The 16,814-nt window shown below is 33.3% G+C and overlaps 1 protein-coding gene and 1 pseudogene across 1 annotated transcript; both read right to left on the bottom strand.

Moving 5' to 3' along the window:
- Positions 1-6,244: 6,244 nt before the first annotated feature.
- LOC148268717 (uncharacterized) lies at positions 6,245-7,564 on the bottom strand (annotated as a pseudogene).
- An 8,374-nt stretch (positions 7,565-15,938) lies between these two features.
- LOC110824231 (putative E3 ubiquitin-protein ligase XERICO) lies at positions 15,939-16,352 on the bottom strand. Its single transcript, XM_022054807.2, has one exon. It carries the CDS (start codon positions 16,350-16,352, stop codon positions 15,939-15,941), a length of 414 nt encoding a protein of 137 aa, XP_021910499.2.
- Between the last annotated feature and the right edge of the window lie 462 nt (positions 16,353-16,814).

Below are 16,814 nucleotides of genomic sequence, written 5' to 3' on the forward strand. Positions count from 1 at the left end.
GGAAAATATATTGTTTAATGATTGAAATGCAAAGGCGTGGTAAGTGTTATAGTATAAAGTTTATATGATTTCATGATGATGATAATGTTATTGCTTTCATATGTTGTTTTCATGGATCTCACCGAGGTAAGTGGACAGTAAAGGTTTTTATGTTAATAAACGAGTTTGTTATAAATTATGCTCCATTACTCATTTTTGTTTTCTACCCACCTTTACGTCCGTGGCGGTGAGATAGTGTGATGTCTTTACTGGGCTGGTGTAGCTCATTTCTTATTTAACCATTTCAGATCAGGAAGACGTTATTCCCGAGTCCGTTCCACAGGAAGACGATGAAGGGGACGCCTAAAAACTTCATAGTTATATTTATAGTTCTTATTTCGAGTATTTTTTTTAGTTAGTTTGTTCCTTCATGTTTTGAGTACGTTTTGGTTATTGTGTAAGGGATATTAATCAAAATTTTTATTACATTTCCGCATTTGAGATTTCTAATACATACATTTCATTTAAATTTCCGGAGCCGTTACAGGTACAAATTGAAGAAGTGACTGGTTTTTGTACTATAAATTGTTAAAAGTATTATGTAAATAATTTTAATATTGAAAATAAAAGCAGTGATATTAAGTAGAATGTAGAAACGTATGTAAACCAATAATTTTTAGCTCTTGTGGATTTAAGATGGAGATTGAAAAGTTTTTCAGCCTAAATAAATAGCTGAGAGAAGAAAACAAGACAAAGGGAGAGAGGTCTGGGATTGCAAGCAGCGTGATACGCATTGTTTGTCATGTAACACATTGTTTGTTTGAAAAACAAAATTGACTTTTCTGAACCTCCCAAGTATACAAGGTCGGAGAGTACCAAGTGCAACCGAATAAATAGCAGCGAGAAGAAAACAAGACAAAGGGAGAGAGGTGTAACACATTGTTTGTTTGAAAAATAAATTTTGACTTTTCTGAACCTCCCAAGTATACAAGGTCGGAGACTACCAAGTGCAACCGTCAAACAGGTTTGTATGTGCAACACAAAAATCCATATTTAATTTGACGAGGAGAACGAAATATGTGTGTAAATAATCAATGTTACGTGCAATAGTCTTCACAATCTGCCCCAAATATCAGATCATATAAGATGTGGTTTGGTTTGGGACCAATTATTTTACGTCTAATTGAAGAATTTAATTAAAAAAATTTATAATAATTTCTACACAAATGAATTATAAATCAGCAAACATTGGACAATTGATACGATTAATCAAACAAATATGCAGAAGCATTTTTTAAAAATTACACTAATAAATGAGCAAATTCAACATACATACATATATATATATACATATTATTAAATTTTAATATTTTTATTCTTAGTACTATTTAGACCTAATTGTTAAATAACAAATTATTTAATCTCACATTTCAACGATCGGAAACGGGATCAAATATAAATATCATGCAAAAGATATTTACACATCATTTTAATTTGGATCATGGTTACATCTCATAGACTCTGGGCAATATATTTTATTTTTTGTTTTCATTCTACTTATTCTTTTATAATGATTTTATGCTCATGTACAATTTTATGAATTTTCAAAAATTTATATTTTGAATGTTTAAAAGTTATTTAAAAAATTGTGTATAAATATATTGAAATATAAGATTTTTAATTTTCCATTATTCTATGCTCAAGTGAATGTATAAATACATTTATTCTTATGTAAAAGTTAATTAAAGCATTTTTTAAAATAAAAATTTATGTTGTAACTAAAGTGAAAGAATAAAGAAAATATATTCAATCATCGAAATTTGGTCTATTAATTTCCATGAGGCATAAGATGTATTGACCACAATATGTATATATATATATATATATAGGTAGGTAGTGTTTGGTTATCAAAGAATTTGAATGGTAAAAAAAGTGGGGAAAAAAAAAAAAAACATTTTTGTTATGAGGAAATTGATAATCTTGATTGAATTGAAATTGAAATGAAGGTGACAAGCTCAAGCAATATTCTTGTGGTGGTAGCAGCTTATTTATTGCAGGCAGGTGGGGGAGAAACCTCCTGTTACTTCACCCTTGATTATGTCCTTTTAGTTTCCTCATTAATACCCATTTCCAAGTTTTTATCTTTTTTTTTGAAGATAAAAAGAGGAAACCCAAATAGGGTAAGGAGGTAACTAGGGTTTTTTTGATACTGAAAATAATACCTGTTTTTTTTTTTTTTTTACTAGTTCAAAAAATTGTTGTTAATTTTGTGAAATTGTATTTCTATATTGCATTGATTTTGAGTTCATAGTAAACTCTTATTTGTATATGCATATATTAAATTGAATGGTATATATTTTTATTTTTTTTATATGATAATGTAACTTTGAATTATAAATCATACCTATTTCATGGTTCATTGTTATAAGGTTATTTACGAATAATTTTGTTAAAATATTAATTTATTATTGATATCAAAGTAATACAAATTTTTATATTAATTTTGAATTATTAAATTTTATATTAGTAAATACATAATTAATGATTATAAGTATATGGGGGATTAAATTAATTTTGGGGTGAGCAATTTCCACGACTTCCCTACCCTAATAATTGAAGCTGGTACCTTGAATGTGAGAATTGGATCCCATTCTTCTCCAGCGTGGACCGAACCACCACTCATTACCCTAAAAATCAATACAGTGCTTCCATTACCTTATACATATATATATATATATATATATATCCATATTGTTTATTTATCATCTATATAACTTTAAATATATATATGTATATATTAAAAAGACAACTTAATTATGTTGGTAATGTATGATGATATTAAAAGAATTGAACACCAATGAAACTAAAGAGAATATTTTATCTGATAATTAGGTTAAAGATAATGAGAACTACAGTTATTACAATAGTGTTTATATTATTTCATATTCTGATTTTTTTTTAAGTAAATAAAATAATATTTGAACATATTTAATTTGACTTCTTTTTTTAGTAAAATCAATTACGTTGATGCTTGTTTTTTAAACTACACAAAAAGAATCTATGAAAACTTTTTCTTTTCTTGGCTTCGGAGTACGTAATACAAAAAAAAATTATTTTTGTTTTTAGAATTTTAAGTGATATTTAGTTGTTCCCAAAAATATTTTAATTTACATTCTTTTTAACTAAGTTGATTCAATTATAATATAAAATAACTAAAAAAATAAGAGAAAATTCTAGAGAATAATCTCTTGAACCTTCTCAATATACATAAGAGAAATTTTCATTTAAGGGAGGAATTCTACTAATTCAAGAATCTTAAATAAAGTAAATTATCATTCCTATACAAAAGGATTTCTTGAGTAAGAGGATTTCCTGAATAAGGAATCCTAAATAAGCTCAATACCCCTCCCTCAAGTTGGAGTATGAGGATTGCGAATGCCCAACTTGCTCAAAAAAAAAAAAATGAAACTGAGTCGTGGCCAAAGCTTTAGTCAAAGCATCAGCTAGTTGCAGAGAACTGTGCACATATGTTATTGCAATATTGCCATTATGTATCTCATCACGAATGAAATGATAATTCATATAAATGTGTTTTGTGCGTTCATGAAAAATTGGATTAGATGTGATGAGTAGAGCTATTTGACTATCACAATAAAGATTCATAGGTACAGGATGCACAACATCAAGAAAGTGCAGTATCCATTTCAACAATTTAAGCTTACACGCTGTAGTGGACATGGATCGATATTCAGCTTTTACTGACGAACGAGATACAATGTGTTGTTTCTTTGTTTTCCAAGAGATAGGCGAACTTCCTAGAAGAATAAAGTATTCAGTCAAGGACCTGCGTGTCAAAGGACAACTTGCCTAGTCCAAGTCACAGTAATTAGACAGATTCAAATCACAGTTGGCTTATAATAAAATACCTTGACTTGGATTGCCTTTCAAATACCACACAACTCTAAGTGCTACTTCCCAGTAGGCTTGCTTTGGTATATGCATAGATTGTGCAAGTAGATTAACACAGTAAGACAAGTCAGGCTGAGTAAAAAATAAATAAACAAGTCGTCTAACTAAGTGTTTGTACCGAGCTAGATCTTCTAAGTTTGCACTATTAGTAAGACCCAACTTATGGTTTTGTTTAAGAGGAGTTGAAACTGATTTTGCTTCTAACAAATCAACTTCAGAAATAAGATCCAATGCATAATTGACTGAGAAAAATTCTGTTGGTGTTTCATGCCACTTCAATACCCAAGAAGTACTTTAGTCGACCCAAATCCTTCATATAAAAACACTAACTTAAATCATCTTTAAATTGTTGGAACAAGTCCCATTATTGCCAAAGATAATTAAATTTTCAATATATACAAGTACATTTAATTGAATATTTTTATTTCGAAATCTAAACAAAGAATAATCTGAACATGAATGTATGAATCCATATCCCTTTAAAGAATCAGCTAATCTAGCAAACCAACATCTTGGGGCCTGACGTAATCCATATAAAGACTTTTGAAGCTTACATACTTTTCTTGGTTGTTAAGAAGCAAAACCAAGTGGCATCTTCATGTAAACTTCTTCTTTTAGGTTGTCATGTAAGAAGGCATTTTGAACATCCATCTGATGAAGTTCCCAATTTTTTGCTGTAGTAACAGCAAAAAAAGTTCGCACCGTACCCATCTTTGCTGTCGGAGCAAATGTTTCATGATAATCAACGCCTTCAACCTGTTTATTGCCAAGAATCACCAAACGCACTTTATACCGTTCAATGCTCCCATATGAATTGTATTTTATTTTATAAACTCACTTGCTTCGAATCACTTTCTTTTTAGGAGGTAAATCCTCAACTGTCCAAGTACCATTATCTTCAATAGCTTGTATCTCTTTTTTCATTGCTGCGCACCAGTGTTCATCTTTAACTACCTCTGTATATATGCCAGGTTCATGTCTTGTGGTCACATTTGCCAAGAAAATTTAATGTTATAGAGAAAATCTATCATAATTCACAAAGTGTGCTATTGGATGAGGATTACCTGAGGAAACTGATTAAAGTGATGAACGTGCAGGGGGACTTGCCATGATAGTATTGGTCACATATTCCCTCAACCTGACAGAAGGTTGTTTAACTCAATGTCCCCTACCAAGCATCTCCTATCGTGAAACATTCTCTGTCATTATATTTTCTACTTCAACATTTACATCAGTAGTAACACTTTGCATCGCGTTTTGAGAGGTTTTATCATCTCTTTCTGAGCTCAATTCATGCTGCACTTTTAATTCATCTTCATAACTGACTGCATCATTATTCCACTATATATTTCTAATGTCAACATCATTTGTAGCTGTATAAGAAAATTTTGTCTCGACAAACACTACATCTTTAGAGACAATATATTCAGATTTTTCCAAAGCTTTTTCCCAAATGTATACCCAACAAATAAGCATTTTCTAACCCTACTACCAAATTTGTCTTTTTCTTGATTTAAATGATGTGTATAGCATAGACAACCGAATATTCTAGTGTTATCGTATGAAGGTGCGTGGCCAAAAAGAACTTTATATGGGGCTTTATCATTTAACAACATACTAGGTGTTCTATTAATCAAATAACTAGCTGTGAGCACACATTCTTCTCAAAAATCAATAAGCAAATGGGCTTGAAATCACAATGCCCTTGCCACATTGAGAATATATCGATGCTTTCTCTCCATTTGCCCGTTTTGCTGGGGGGTTCCAACACAAGAGGGCTGATGCAATATTCCTTACTCTTCAAAATACTTGCTTAAACAAAGGAACTCACTGCCATTGTTACTTATAATATACTTTACATCCTTTTCAAATTATCTACAAATCATAGCAAATAATCCTTTAAGAACATTAGTAACTTCAAATTTTTTATTCAACATATATATCCACACAGCACGAGAATAATCATCAATAATTGTCAAAAAATAATTCACCCCACAAGAAGATGAGACTTTGTAAGGTCCCCACAAATCACAATGTATCAAATCAAAACATCTTTTGGCTTTACTAGAGTAAAATATTTCTCTTGTCTATTTTACTCTAAAATAAATATCACAAATTTTATCATTATTCATATCACAATTTCTAACTTGAGGTATTAGATCTACTACTTTAGTTGAGGGATGGCCCATACACTTGTGCCACAGTTCAAAAGATCTTTTATTTCTGGCTTTTGAAGCATGTGCCGCCACCACTCCTTTGAAAAAATATAGCCCCTCGCGTCGTTCACCTGCTCAAATCAACTTCCTTGAAATTCGATCATGTATAGCACAACTTTGTTAGTGACTTGAAGAACAAAATCAGAATTATCAAGAACCTTTGATACATAGACTAAATTGCATTCCATATTTAGAACAGAAAAAACGTGTTTCAATTTTAGGTCTCCTCCAAGAGACACGGGCCCTTCTTTCATAGCCATGGTTTCCTCTCCATTGGGCAGTAATACCGAGCATAGTACAATATTCTTCACGTCTTATAAATATTTCAAGGTCCCTATCATATAGTGTGTAACCCCTGTGTCAATAATCCATGATATAGATTCTTGCTTACCCATTAGCCTTTCATTGGTACCACTCTTATGCGCACTTAGCATCTTGAGGTTTTCTATCAAATTCTGTCAAATTTTCACGTTCCCCACAAGATGTGGTAGTTTGTGCTGTGTTTGCCCGAGCTGTTATAGTCTTGGATCGTCCTCCACTATTACCACGTTTCCTTACATTGCCTTATGAAGAAGTAGTCATGCGTGGTCTGTTTTCCCGCCATTCAGGGTATCTTATAAGCTGAAAGCAATTATTAGCTTCATGTCCTTCTCAATTGTAATTAGAACACACTCTAGTTTTTTCTTTCTCTTTATCCCCCCCTGAATATCAATTACCTCTTGAACCGCAAAACTCATAGCACTGCTTCTGTCCTCTTTTGTTTGTGCAATGGTTCTTACTTGTTCCTGTTGAACAACCATGGCATAGGCTTGATTTAGATTTGGCAAGGGTTTTATACTTAAGATATTGGAATGTACCATTCCATATCCATCTTCATCCAATCCCATCAAAAATTGATGAACTCTTTCCTCCTCACGTTTTCTCTCCAATTTAGAAGTAAGGTTGCATCTGCATCCAGCATAAGTACACACCAGTATTTGATCGTAATTATTTAATTCATCCGAAAGAGTCTCGAGCCTTCCAAAATAAGTCACCACCGCTTGTCCATATTGTTTGCAATTTGCCAGATATGTTCTCAGCTGTTGTACTTGAGAACCATTGCTGATGGAAAATCGTTGTCTAATATCTTCCCACAAATCTTTTATGGTTTCCACATACGATATGGTTGATCGTAGAGTAGGTTCAATGGTGTTGAATATCCAAGATACCAGCGTAAAGTTGACTGTCCACCAGTCTTCAATTTCAGTGGAATCATCTGCTGGTTATTTCACGGTTCCATCGATGAAACCGTATTTCTTCTTGGCCAGCAAAGCAATACGCATTACTCATGCCCATTCTTCATAATTTTTGCCTTTCAACTGCACTTGAGTGATTATGTTTCCATGATTGTCATTTGCATTCAGAGTATACGAGGCTATCCCCCCCACAACCCCTCCCCCCCCCCCCCCCCCAAGATCTTTTTTTCTTTTTTTTGCCATGGCTCTGATACCATGAAAAAATGAGAGAAAATTCTAGAGAATAATCCCTTGAATGTATTGCTGCCAACTTTCTCAATATATACAAAGGGATTTCTTATTTAAGGGAGGAATCCTATCAATATTAGAATCTTAAATAAAGTAAATTATCATTCTTATACAAGAGGATTTCCTGAATAAGGAATCCTAAATAAGCTCAATAATAACAGAATCAATCAGCTGCAGCCATTATCAAGAATCATGTGTTTCATGGTGAGACTAAGCACATCAAGATTAAATATCAGTGTGAGAGAAGAAGATAAGGAAGAAGAAGTTTGTTTGCAACATTGCAATTTTAAAGAGCAACTGACTGATATCTTTACCAAACAATTTTCCAAGCACAGTTTTAAAGTCTTAAGAAAGATACTTGGCAAGTGATAACAAAATTACCAAGGAGAAATGTTGAAAGATTGACAGTTTTGCTATCAACTATAAATTTTTTTCGTTTTATCCTAAATATCCTTTGGTTTTGAAGTTGCAGAAACTTGTATTAATGTATAATCTTGTTTTGATATGTCTAAGATTACTTAAGAGAGTAGAAAAAGTATCTTTTCTATTTTTAGTAACAAAACAGTTGACTTAAACAGTATTTTGTCTCAAATTTCTTTCTCCTCTTGGTAGCTTGCTTCTCATAAACATATATATCTATATATATTGTTTAACGTAAGGATTTCAGTTAAAATAGAAATCTACTCAAAATAAAGTTTCAAATACAGAGAGGTGGCAGAATGCATAAAGAACACCAACATGCATGTGGTTTAGGATTATGTTAAACTTTGTGTTTAAAGTTTGTTTTTGGTTAGAATTCTAATTATGTTTTTAAGTAGGACTCTAATTTATTTTTGTGTATAAATATAACTTCAAATCAATCAATAAAAAATAAGTTCTTTCTTCTCAAATTCTCTGAGTTTAAGAAAAGCTAGAAAATAGAGGAGCATGCATAAGCATACTCTGTTTTCTTGCCCTCTCTCTCTCTCTCTCTCTAAATTCTCTCTTTAAAAATTACGACAAAAATTGTGATCGGTTTGATTTAAAATCAACAAGTGGTATCAGAGCTATATAATCTTAAGGGATCTGTGAGAAGAAATCAACAAAATAAAATATAGAATGACAACAAACCTGATTGGCACACTAAATCCTCCTTTATTTACAGGAGAAAATTATCACGTATGGGCGATAAAGATGGAGACGTACATGCGAGCCCACAGCCTGTGGAAGGTCATGGAAGACGATGCAAAACCAACATCATTGAAAGATGATGCAACAATAAACCAATTAAAGAGGTATGAAGAAGACGTCTCTAAGAAACCTCAGGCTCTATCTTGTTTGCATGCGGCAATATCAGATTCAGTCTTCTCCAGAATAATGAACTTGAGAAACCCAAAGCAAGTATGGGACAAGTTGAAGGAGGAGTTTGAAGGTGATGAAAGAATCAAGATGGTGAAGATTCGGAACCTGAGAAAGTAATTTGAAACACTGAAGATGGCAGAGGCAAAAACCGTAAAGGAGTATGCCTCAAAACTTTTTGATACTGTAAACAAGATCAGATTGCTCGGAGAAGACTTTGAAGACAGAAGAGTAGTTGAAAAAATGTTGGCGAGTCTTCCTGCCAGATTCGAGGCCAAAATCTCAGCGATAGAAGAAACATACAATCTTAGAACTCTCTCGGTTGCAGAACTATTGGGCAAGCTGCAAACATTGGAGCACAGGACAGCCTTGAGAGAAATAAACTCCACCGAAAGAGCACTAGTAGCTACACAAAACAGAAACAAGAATCAAGGTAAAGGAAGAGGAGGAATAAGAAATCAAGATGATCAAGTCACACGATCAACACAAAATTCAAACAAGCACAACAATAAGCAGCAAAAGGGATTACCAAACTGCAGAATATGTGCTCATAATAACCACCTAGAAGAAGACTGCTGGTATAAAAAGAAGAACCCGATCAAGTGTAATTACTGCAAGAAGGGCGAACACGTCGAAAAGGTGTGCTGATGGAAAAAAAAATAAAGGGAACACAACTGCTTCTTCTACTCAAAATCAATCTTAACAAGAAGTAAATTATACCGAAGAAACTGAAGGAGAAGAGCGGACTTATATGACACTCAGTGAGCAACAAGAGGAAGCTGACACTCACTGGATAATTGACAGTGGCTGTACAAGCCACATGTGCAAAAACAAAAGAATATTTTTTGATCTTAGAAAGGATACAAAACTCAACATAACTCTAGGTGATGGAAAGGCATTAAGAGTAGAAAGAAAAAGAAGCATCGCAGTAACCACGAACTAAGAAAAAAAGGTCATACCTGACGTCCTGTATGTGCCTGGCCTGAGGCAAAATCTGTTAAGTGTGAGCCAAATAATTAGAAGGGGATACACCATGGTCTTCAAGGAAAATTCATGCTCCATAAAATACTCACGTGGGTATGAAATTGCAAACATTCCAATGATCAACAGAAGCTTCACCTTGAAGCTGCAAGGAGCTGAAGAAAAATTAAGGTGCACTGCTCAAAATGATACCATTCTATGACATCAAAGATTTGGACATGTGCATCTTGAAGCTCTCAAGAAGATGAACTTATTAAAATTGAGTTCAAATCTCCCTGAAATCATAGGAGAAAACTGAATTTGCCAAATTTTCCAACTTGAAAAGATGCATAGATAACCCTTCCCTTCAAAGTCTTCCTAGAGAACAAGTACCAAGCTTGAATTGATCCACACAGACATCTGTGGTCCTATGAGCACAGAGTCACTAAACAGCAATAAGTATTTCATCATGTTTATTGATGATCACTCCAGCATGACATGGATTTATTTTCTAAAAACAAAGAATGAAGCTTTGCAAAAGTTTAAGGAGTTCAAAGCTAAAACAAAAGTAGAAAGTGGAATGAAGCTGAAGTGTTTGACATCAGATAATGGTCTAGAGTTCACTTCAACGGAGTTCAAGGATTTTTATATTAAAGAATACATAAAACGACAGCTAACAGCCCCCTACTCTCCACACCAGAATGGAGTATAAAAAAGAAAGAACAGAACTGTGGTTGAGATGGTAAGAAGCTTACTCAAGGATAAATAACTGCCTCTCCAATTTTGGTGTGAAGTCATAAGCACCTCTGTATACTTGTTGAACTGACTTCCCTCTTGGGCTGTTGAGGGAAAGACCTCATATGAATGCTGGAGTGGAAGGAAGCCTGCCACAAGGCATCTACGGGTGTTTGGTTCCATCTGCTACTGTTATGTAGCAGAAGAGAAAAGGAAGAAGCTGGATGACAAAGCAGAAATTTGTATCTTTTTGGGTTATAGTACATAAACAAAAAGATACAGGGTCTTCAATCCTAAGACCAAAAAAGTTATGATAAGAAGGGATATGATAATTGATGAAGCATCTCACTGGGATTAGAAGGATGAAAAGATAATCCCCAATGATATAAGTTATACTTCGAAACAAGCTCAAGAAGAAAATGAAGAATAAATAATCAAGAGTCACAAAAATCACCAAATAAAAGGACAAAAACCTTATCTGACATCTATGCTCAATGTAACATTGCTGTTGCAGAGCCAACAACTTTTGAAGAAGCTGCTTAACATGAGGTTTGAAGAAAAGCATCTCACTGGGATTAGAAGGATGAAAAGATAATCCCCAATGATATAAGTTATACTTCGAAACAAGCTCAAGAAGAAAATGAAGAATAAATAATCAAGAGTCACAAAAATCACCAAATAAAAGGACAAAAACCTTATCTGACATCTATGCTCAATGTAACATTGCTGTTGCAGAGCCAACAACTTTTGAAGAAGCTGCTTAACATGAGGTTTGAAGAAAAGCAATGGAAGAAGAATTGAACATGATCGAGAAAAATGCCACTTGGTCCCTAGTTCCCAAACTAAAAGGTAAAAATGCAATCAGAGTTAAATGGGTCTTCCGACTCAAAATGAACCCAGACGGCTCAATCAATAAATACAAAGCACGCCTAGTAGTGAAAGGTTATGCTCAATTTTCGGGAGTGGATTTTAGGGAGACATTTTCCCCAGTAGCAAGACATGAAAAGATAAGGATTCTGCTTGCTGTGGCAGCACAAAGAGGTTGGCATGTCTTGCACCTTGATGTAAAATCTGCTTTTTTAAATGGTGAATTGGAAGAGGACATATTTGTCAAGAAACCGATGGGATTTGAAGTAGAAGAGAAGACTGATCATGTGTATAAATTACATAAAGCATTATATGGGTTGAAGCAAGCTCCCAGAGCATGGTATGGCAGAATTGATGCATACTTGCTCCACTATGGGTTTAAAAGAAACAAAAATGAAGCAACCATATATGTCAAACACCTAAAGGATAGAAAAATGGTCATCATCTCACTGTATGTTGATGATATTCTCATCACTGGAAATGATGAACAAAGAATGGAGGAACTCAGAACACAACTGGAGCAGGAATTTGAGATGTCAAACCTTGGGAGAGCAACTTATTTTCTGAGAATGGAGATCGCGCAATCTGAGAAAGGGATCTTTATATCACAAAAGAAGTATGCGAGGGAATTGCTCAAAAAATTCAAGCTTAAAAATTGCAAAGTCGTATCTACCCCTCTCATACCACATATTAAACTGTCAAAAGCGGAAGAAGAAGAAAGGGTGAATGAGAAAGAGTTCAGGAGTATAATTGGTAGCTTACTCTACCTAATTGCCACTCAACCAGATCTAACTTATATAACCGGCCTGTTATCTCGGTTTATGAATTCACCAAGACAATCACACATGGCAGCAGTTTAGTATATCCTAAGATATGTAAGAGGAACCACTGATATGGGAATCCATTTTCAAGCTCACACAAAAGAAGAGCTTTTAGGATACACGGACGGTGACTGGGCAGGAAGTGTGGAGGATGCTAAAAGCACATCGGGGTATGTTTTTTCACTTGGTTTTGATGCGTTTTCATGGTCGTCAAAGAAGCAAGAAATTGTTGTACAGTCATCCGCCGAAGCTAAATACATAGTAGCACCAAGTATTGTAAATCAAGCTCAGTGGTTAAGAAAAATACTAGATGATTTACAGATGCTTTCCACTGAACCTACGGTCCTCTACATCAACAATAAATCAGCAATCGCCATTGCTAAGAATCTGGTATTGCATGGAAAGACTAAGCATATAAAGGTTAAGTTCCACGCTATAAGGGAAGCTGAAAAAGAGAAAGAAGTAAGCCTAGAACATTGTGCAATAGAAGATCAAGTAGCAGACATCTTTACCAAGTCCTTGTCGAAAGGTAAATTTGAAGAACTGAGGAAAATGTTGGGGATGACTAAAATTCTTAAGGAGGAGTGTTCGACGTAAGGATTTCAGTTAAAATAGAAATTTACTCGAAATAAAGTTTCAAATACAGAGAGGTGACAGAATGCATAAAGAACATTGACATGCATGCGGTTTAGGATTACGTTAAATTTTGTGTTTAAAGTTTGTTTTTGGTTAGAATTCGAATTATGTTTTTGAGTAGGACTTTAATTTATTTTTGTGTATAAATATCACTTCAAATCAATCAATAAAAAGTAAGTCATTTCTTATCAAATTCTCCGAGTTTAAAAGAAGCTAGAAAACAGAGGAGCATGCATAAGCATACTCTGGTTTCTTGCCCTCTCTCTCTCTAAATTCTCTCTTTAAAAATTACAGTAAAAATTGTGATCGGCTTGATTTAAAATCAACATATATAATAAACGTGAATAATGAAATCTAATTAATCGAGTACTTGTGGAATTATCGGAGCCACCATGTATATCGGTCATTAGATTTACTGAAAAAGCAAAACCTAAAAGCCAGAATCTCCATCCCTGTTACTTTTTTCCTAGGAGGTGCAAGAGACCCACGACAGAGAGGACAAGTCAAACGACGGTATTTTTCCCACCTTCGCAAGCAGGCGCCATGAAAACAGTGGTCGCATCTCAGATCTCTACTCTCATCTCCTCCTTTAATATTCATTAAACACACTGCGCATATTTCCCCACCTTTTTCACTGTTAATAATTTCGGCCCACTTTTTGCATTAAACTCGAGAATAAACAGTAACGAATCAAGAAATTTCATGCCCATTTCAAAATTCATAGGAATGATTGGTAGCTTTCAGCAGATGCCAAAGACAAAAATGGAGATAAGAGAGAGATTTGACAAGGTAACTGCAAATAAACTCATTCTTCTTCCTCTTCTTTCTCTCTCTTTTTTGACTTTCTTGATTTGGCTAAACAAGGCTGGCTAGAGGGAGGGATGTGAGGACATGCATATAAATATTGAAGAGATCTGGCGACACATGATCAATAAGATGAGACATTGATTGGTTAGTTAAATGTTATTTATATAATTAGATAGCAACCGGGTTAAACCTTCTTCTAAACTAATTCATTTGTTAATTATTTATCATTAAGAGAATCTTATGATTAATTAGCGAAAATTCTCTCTAATTGCAGAACTTGTAGGCCAGTTTTTACCACCTTTATACAATTTAATATTATATATTAACCTCTTATATGCCTTTTAAAACACACGATATATATGTATGCATATAGTATTATTAGAATTTAAATAGGCGTGGAGATCGACTTACTCTGTTGTTCACTTATTAAAAGTTGATATAACATGTTGGTCTAATTATTTGAGGGATTTGTTTTCACAAACATAATTAATAAGTGCAACCATCTTATTAAACTTACATATAAGAAATAACTTATTATATGATTTGTTCACATACGAGAAGTGGATAAAGATTCTCTTTATAATTAAATTTTTTAATTTGTGCTATAATTGAACCAAGATAATGATTCGAGCAACGGTTTACGAGGAATAAAGTTTCACAAAATTCATAAAGGTTTAGCTAGAAAGACTTTTACTGATATTATTTAACTCATGAACAAGTTTCCTAAAAGCATCACAGTTACACATGATGAGTTAATCACTAACACTTTGTACAACAATTACGTTCTCATTCATTTTTAAAAGAGTGAGAATTTCAATCTTAAAAAGGTCTTTGTATACAAAATCGAAGAAAAAAAAAAAAAAAGGATACTGGTGAGGGGGGTATATATAAAATTTTTCTCCAACTATTGGTTCATAGAGAAACTTTCTAAATCTATTTTACAAATATCTATTGTATGTATAGGTCATATACAAATTTAAATAACTAAAATATCATTAAAAATAAGAGATAAAGCATCTTTTGTTATAAGTAGTTGCATCATAATCTTATGATTTAAATAGCATAAGATAATGAATTTACATTAGTAATAAAAATTTGTGTGTTTTTATCGTAACTGTGTTATTAGGTAGGCAACTAAGATGCTGATGCACGCTTGCTTTGCTCACATCCTCCAAAACCAGGCCCGGTGCAATATGACTTGCCGATCCGATATCCATATTTTACCAACCTTTATTACGTGCTTGTGTATTGAACAGATTAATTTGACTAATTATGAAGTTCTCACATAGCCACAGACAACTGTTTGATAAACAAGAATCTGGAGAAGGTTGGTTTTCTTCTTCAGACATCATGTACAGTTGGAAAACACACGTTTATCAGATTTCAGTTTCAAAAGCATCAAGTAAAATATTGTTTGGTTGAAAAACAATTTCAACCTCTGAAGCAGACAGCCAAGTTGCTGCTCACCACCAAACATGGCCTTCCAATACGTTCTTTACACCTTCCCACTTTGAATGCCACACAATTTTATTTCTGAAATTTATTTCAAAACTCGATAATTAAACAATACATTTTAAAGGCTATCAACAAATTCTAGTTCACAAGATCACATGGTATGTTTGCGAGATAAATATGTATGACAAAAAGATCAGCATCATATAATAAAGTTGAATTTTGTCATACTTGGACCGACTATTTTGAGTGTGGTCTCGGTCTAGACAGAACGAATCAGAATATATATATATATATGGATATAAATAATCAGTAAAGTTTAATAAATGTCATAAAATAATTCATTTGTTCTGAAGATTTACTTGGAATTTCCATTGATTACATTAGCCGTAGGATTTGTGCCCAGATCAAACACCATCTTGCAGAATTTTAACAAATTAAAATATATAAATTCATATTATTTTAAATAAATAACAAAAACCGAATACAAGTTTTTGCATAACGTTTACAAACTACTCCATTCTTTTAATTTTTCTTTTTATATTCTAATAAAATATTAAATATTATTATTTAAGTTCTAATATCAGTATTGTTCTATCCGTGAACAAGCTAATTATTAAACAAGTGGACTGCAATCATCGTAGCCACCACCTATCCCGATCATCAGAACCAAAGTAGCAGAAGTTGAACTCCAAAACCTCCATGGTTGCATCAGGACCGGCAGAAGGCTGAGCTATGGAGTCTCGACAAAGCAGACAAGTGGGTTTCCTCAACCCGCTACTAATCCATGCTCTGAAGCAAACTCCATGGAAAACATGATCACATTTTAAGTCTGCAATTTCTTCTCCTTCTTCAACCTTGCATAGACACACTGCACATTCTGCTTCTTCTTCTTCTTCTACTTTGCATCTGTAACCGCAGGTTATGAATCTCGTCTCTCCCCTCATTTCTGGCAACTTGTGCATGTAATTGGGAATCAGACAGTATTCAACCAAGAAATCAAATGCCCATTTCAAATGGGAAATCATCAACTTTATACGATTCCACATGTTTGATGAAGAAATGAATTTGAAAAACCAGAATATGCAACCGGATAAAATAAGAAGGAAAAACAAGTGAAGAAATGGGCACAAGCTCATCTCTTTTTCTTTTAATTTTTTTTTTTTAATTTTCTGACATTGAATGTGAAACCAGCATTTGCATATTTATAGAAGGAAATTTAGTGTTGTGGGTTTTGGATTTTCTCTTTGATTGCAGTGGGGTTTGGTGTCAATTTCCTGCCAAACCTTTATTGGACTTACATTTTCAGTTTCTCTCAAAACGTTTGAATTTTCTGTAACTTATATATTTTAGTTGGATGGTCCATATTTTTATTAGTGTAAAAATTTGTATTTAAAAAAATTTAGATAATTTTAAACTAATGTATGAAAATGTAACAATATCTATATACTTGTATATGGATTTTTTTATAAATATCTTGAAATATAAGATATTTTATTTTCCATTATTCT

Source organism: Carica papaya, chromosome 2, assembly GCF_054855325.1.
Source record: "Carica papaya isolate Zhongbai chromosome 2, ASM5485532v1, whole genome shotgun sequence".
NCBI lineage: Eukaryota > Viridiplantae > Streptophyta > Magnoliopsida > Brassicales > Caricaceae > Carica > Carica papaya.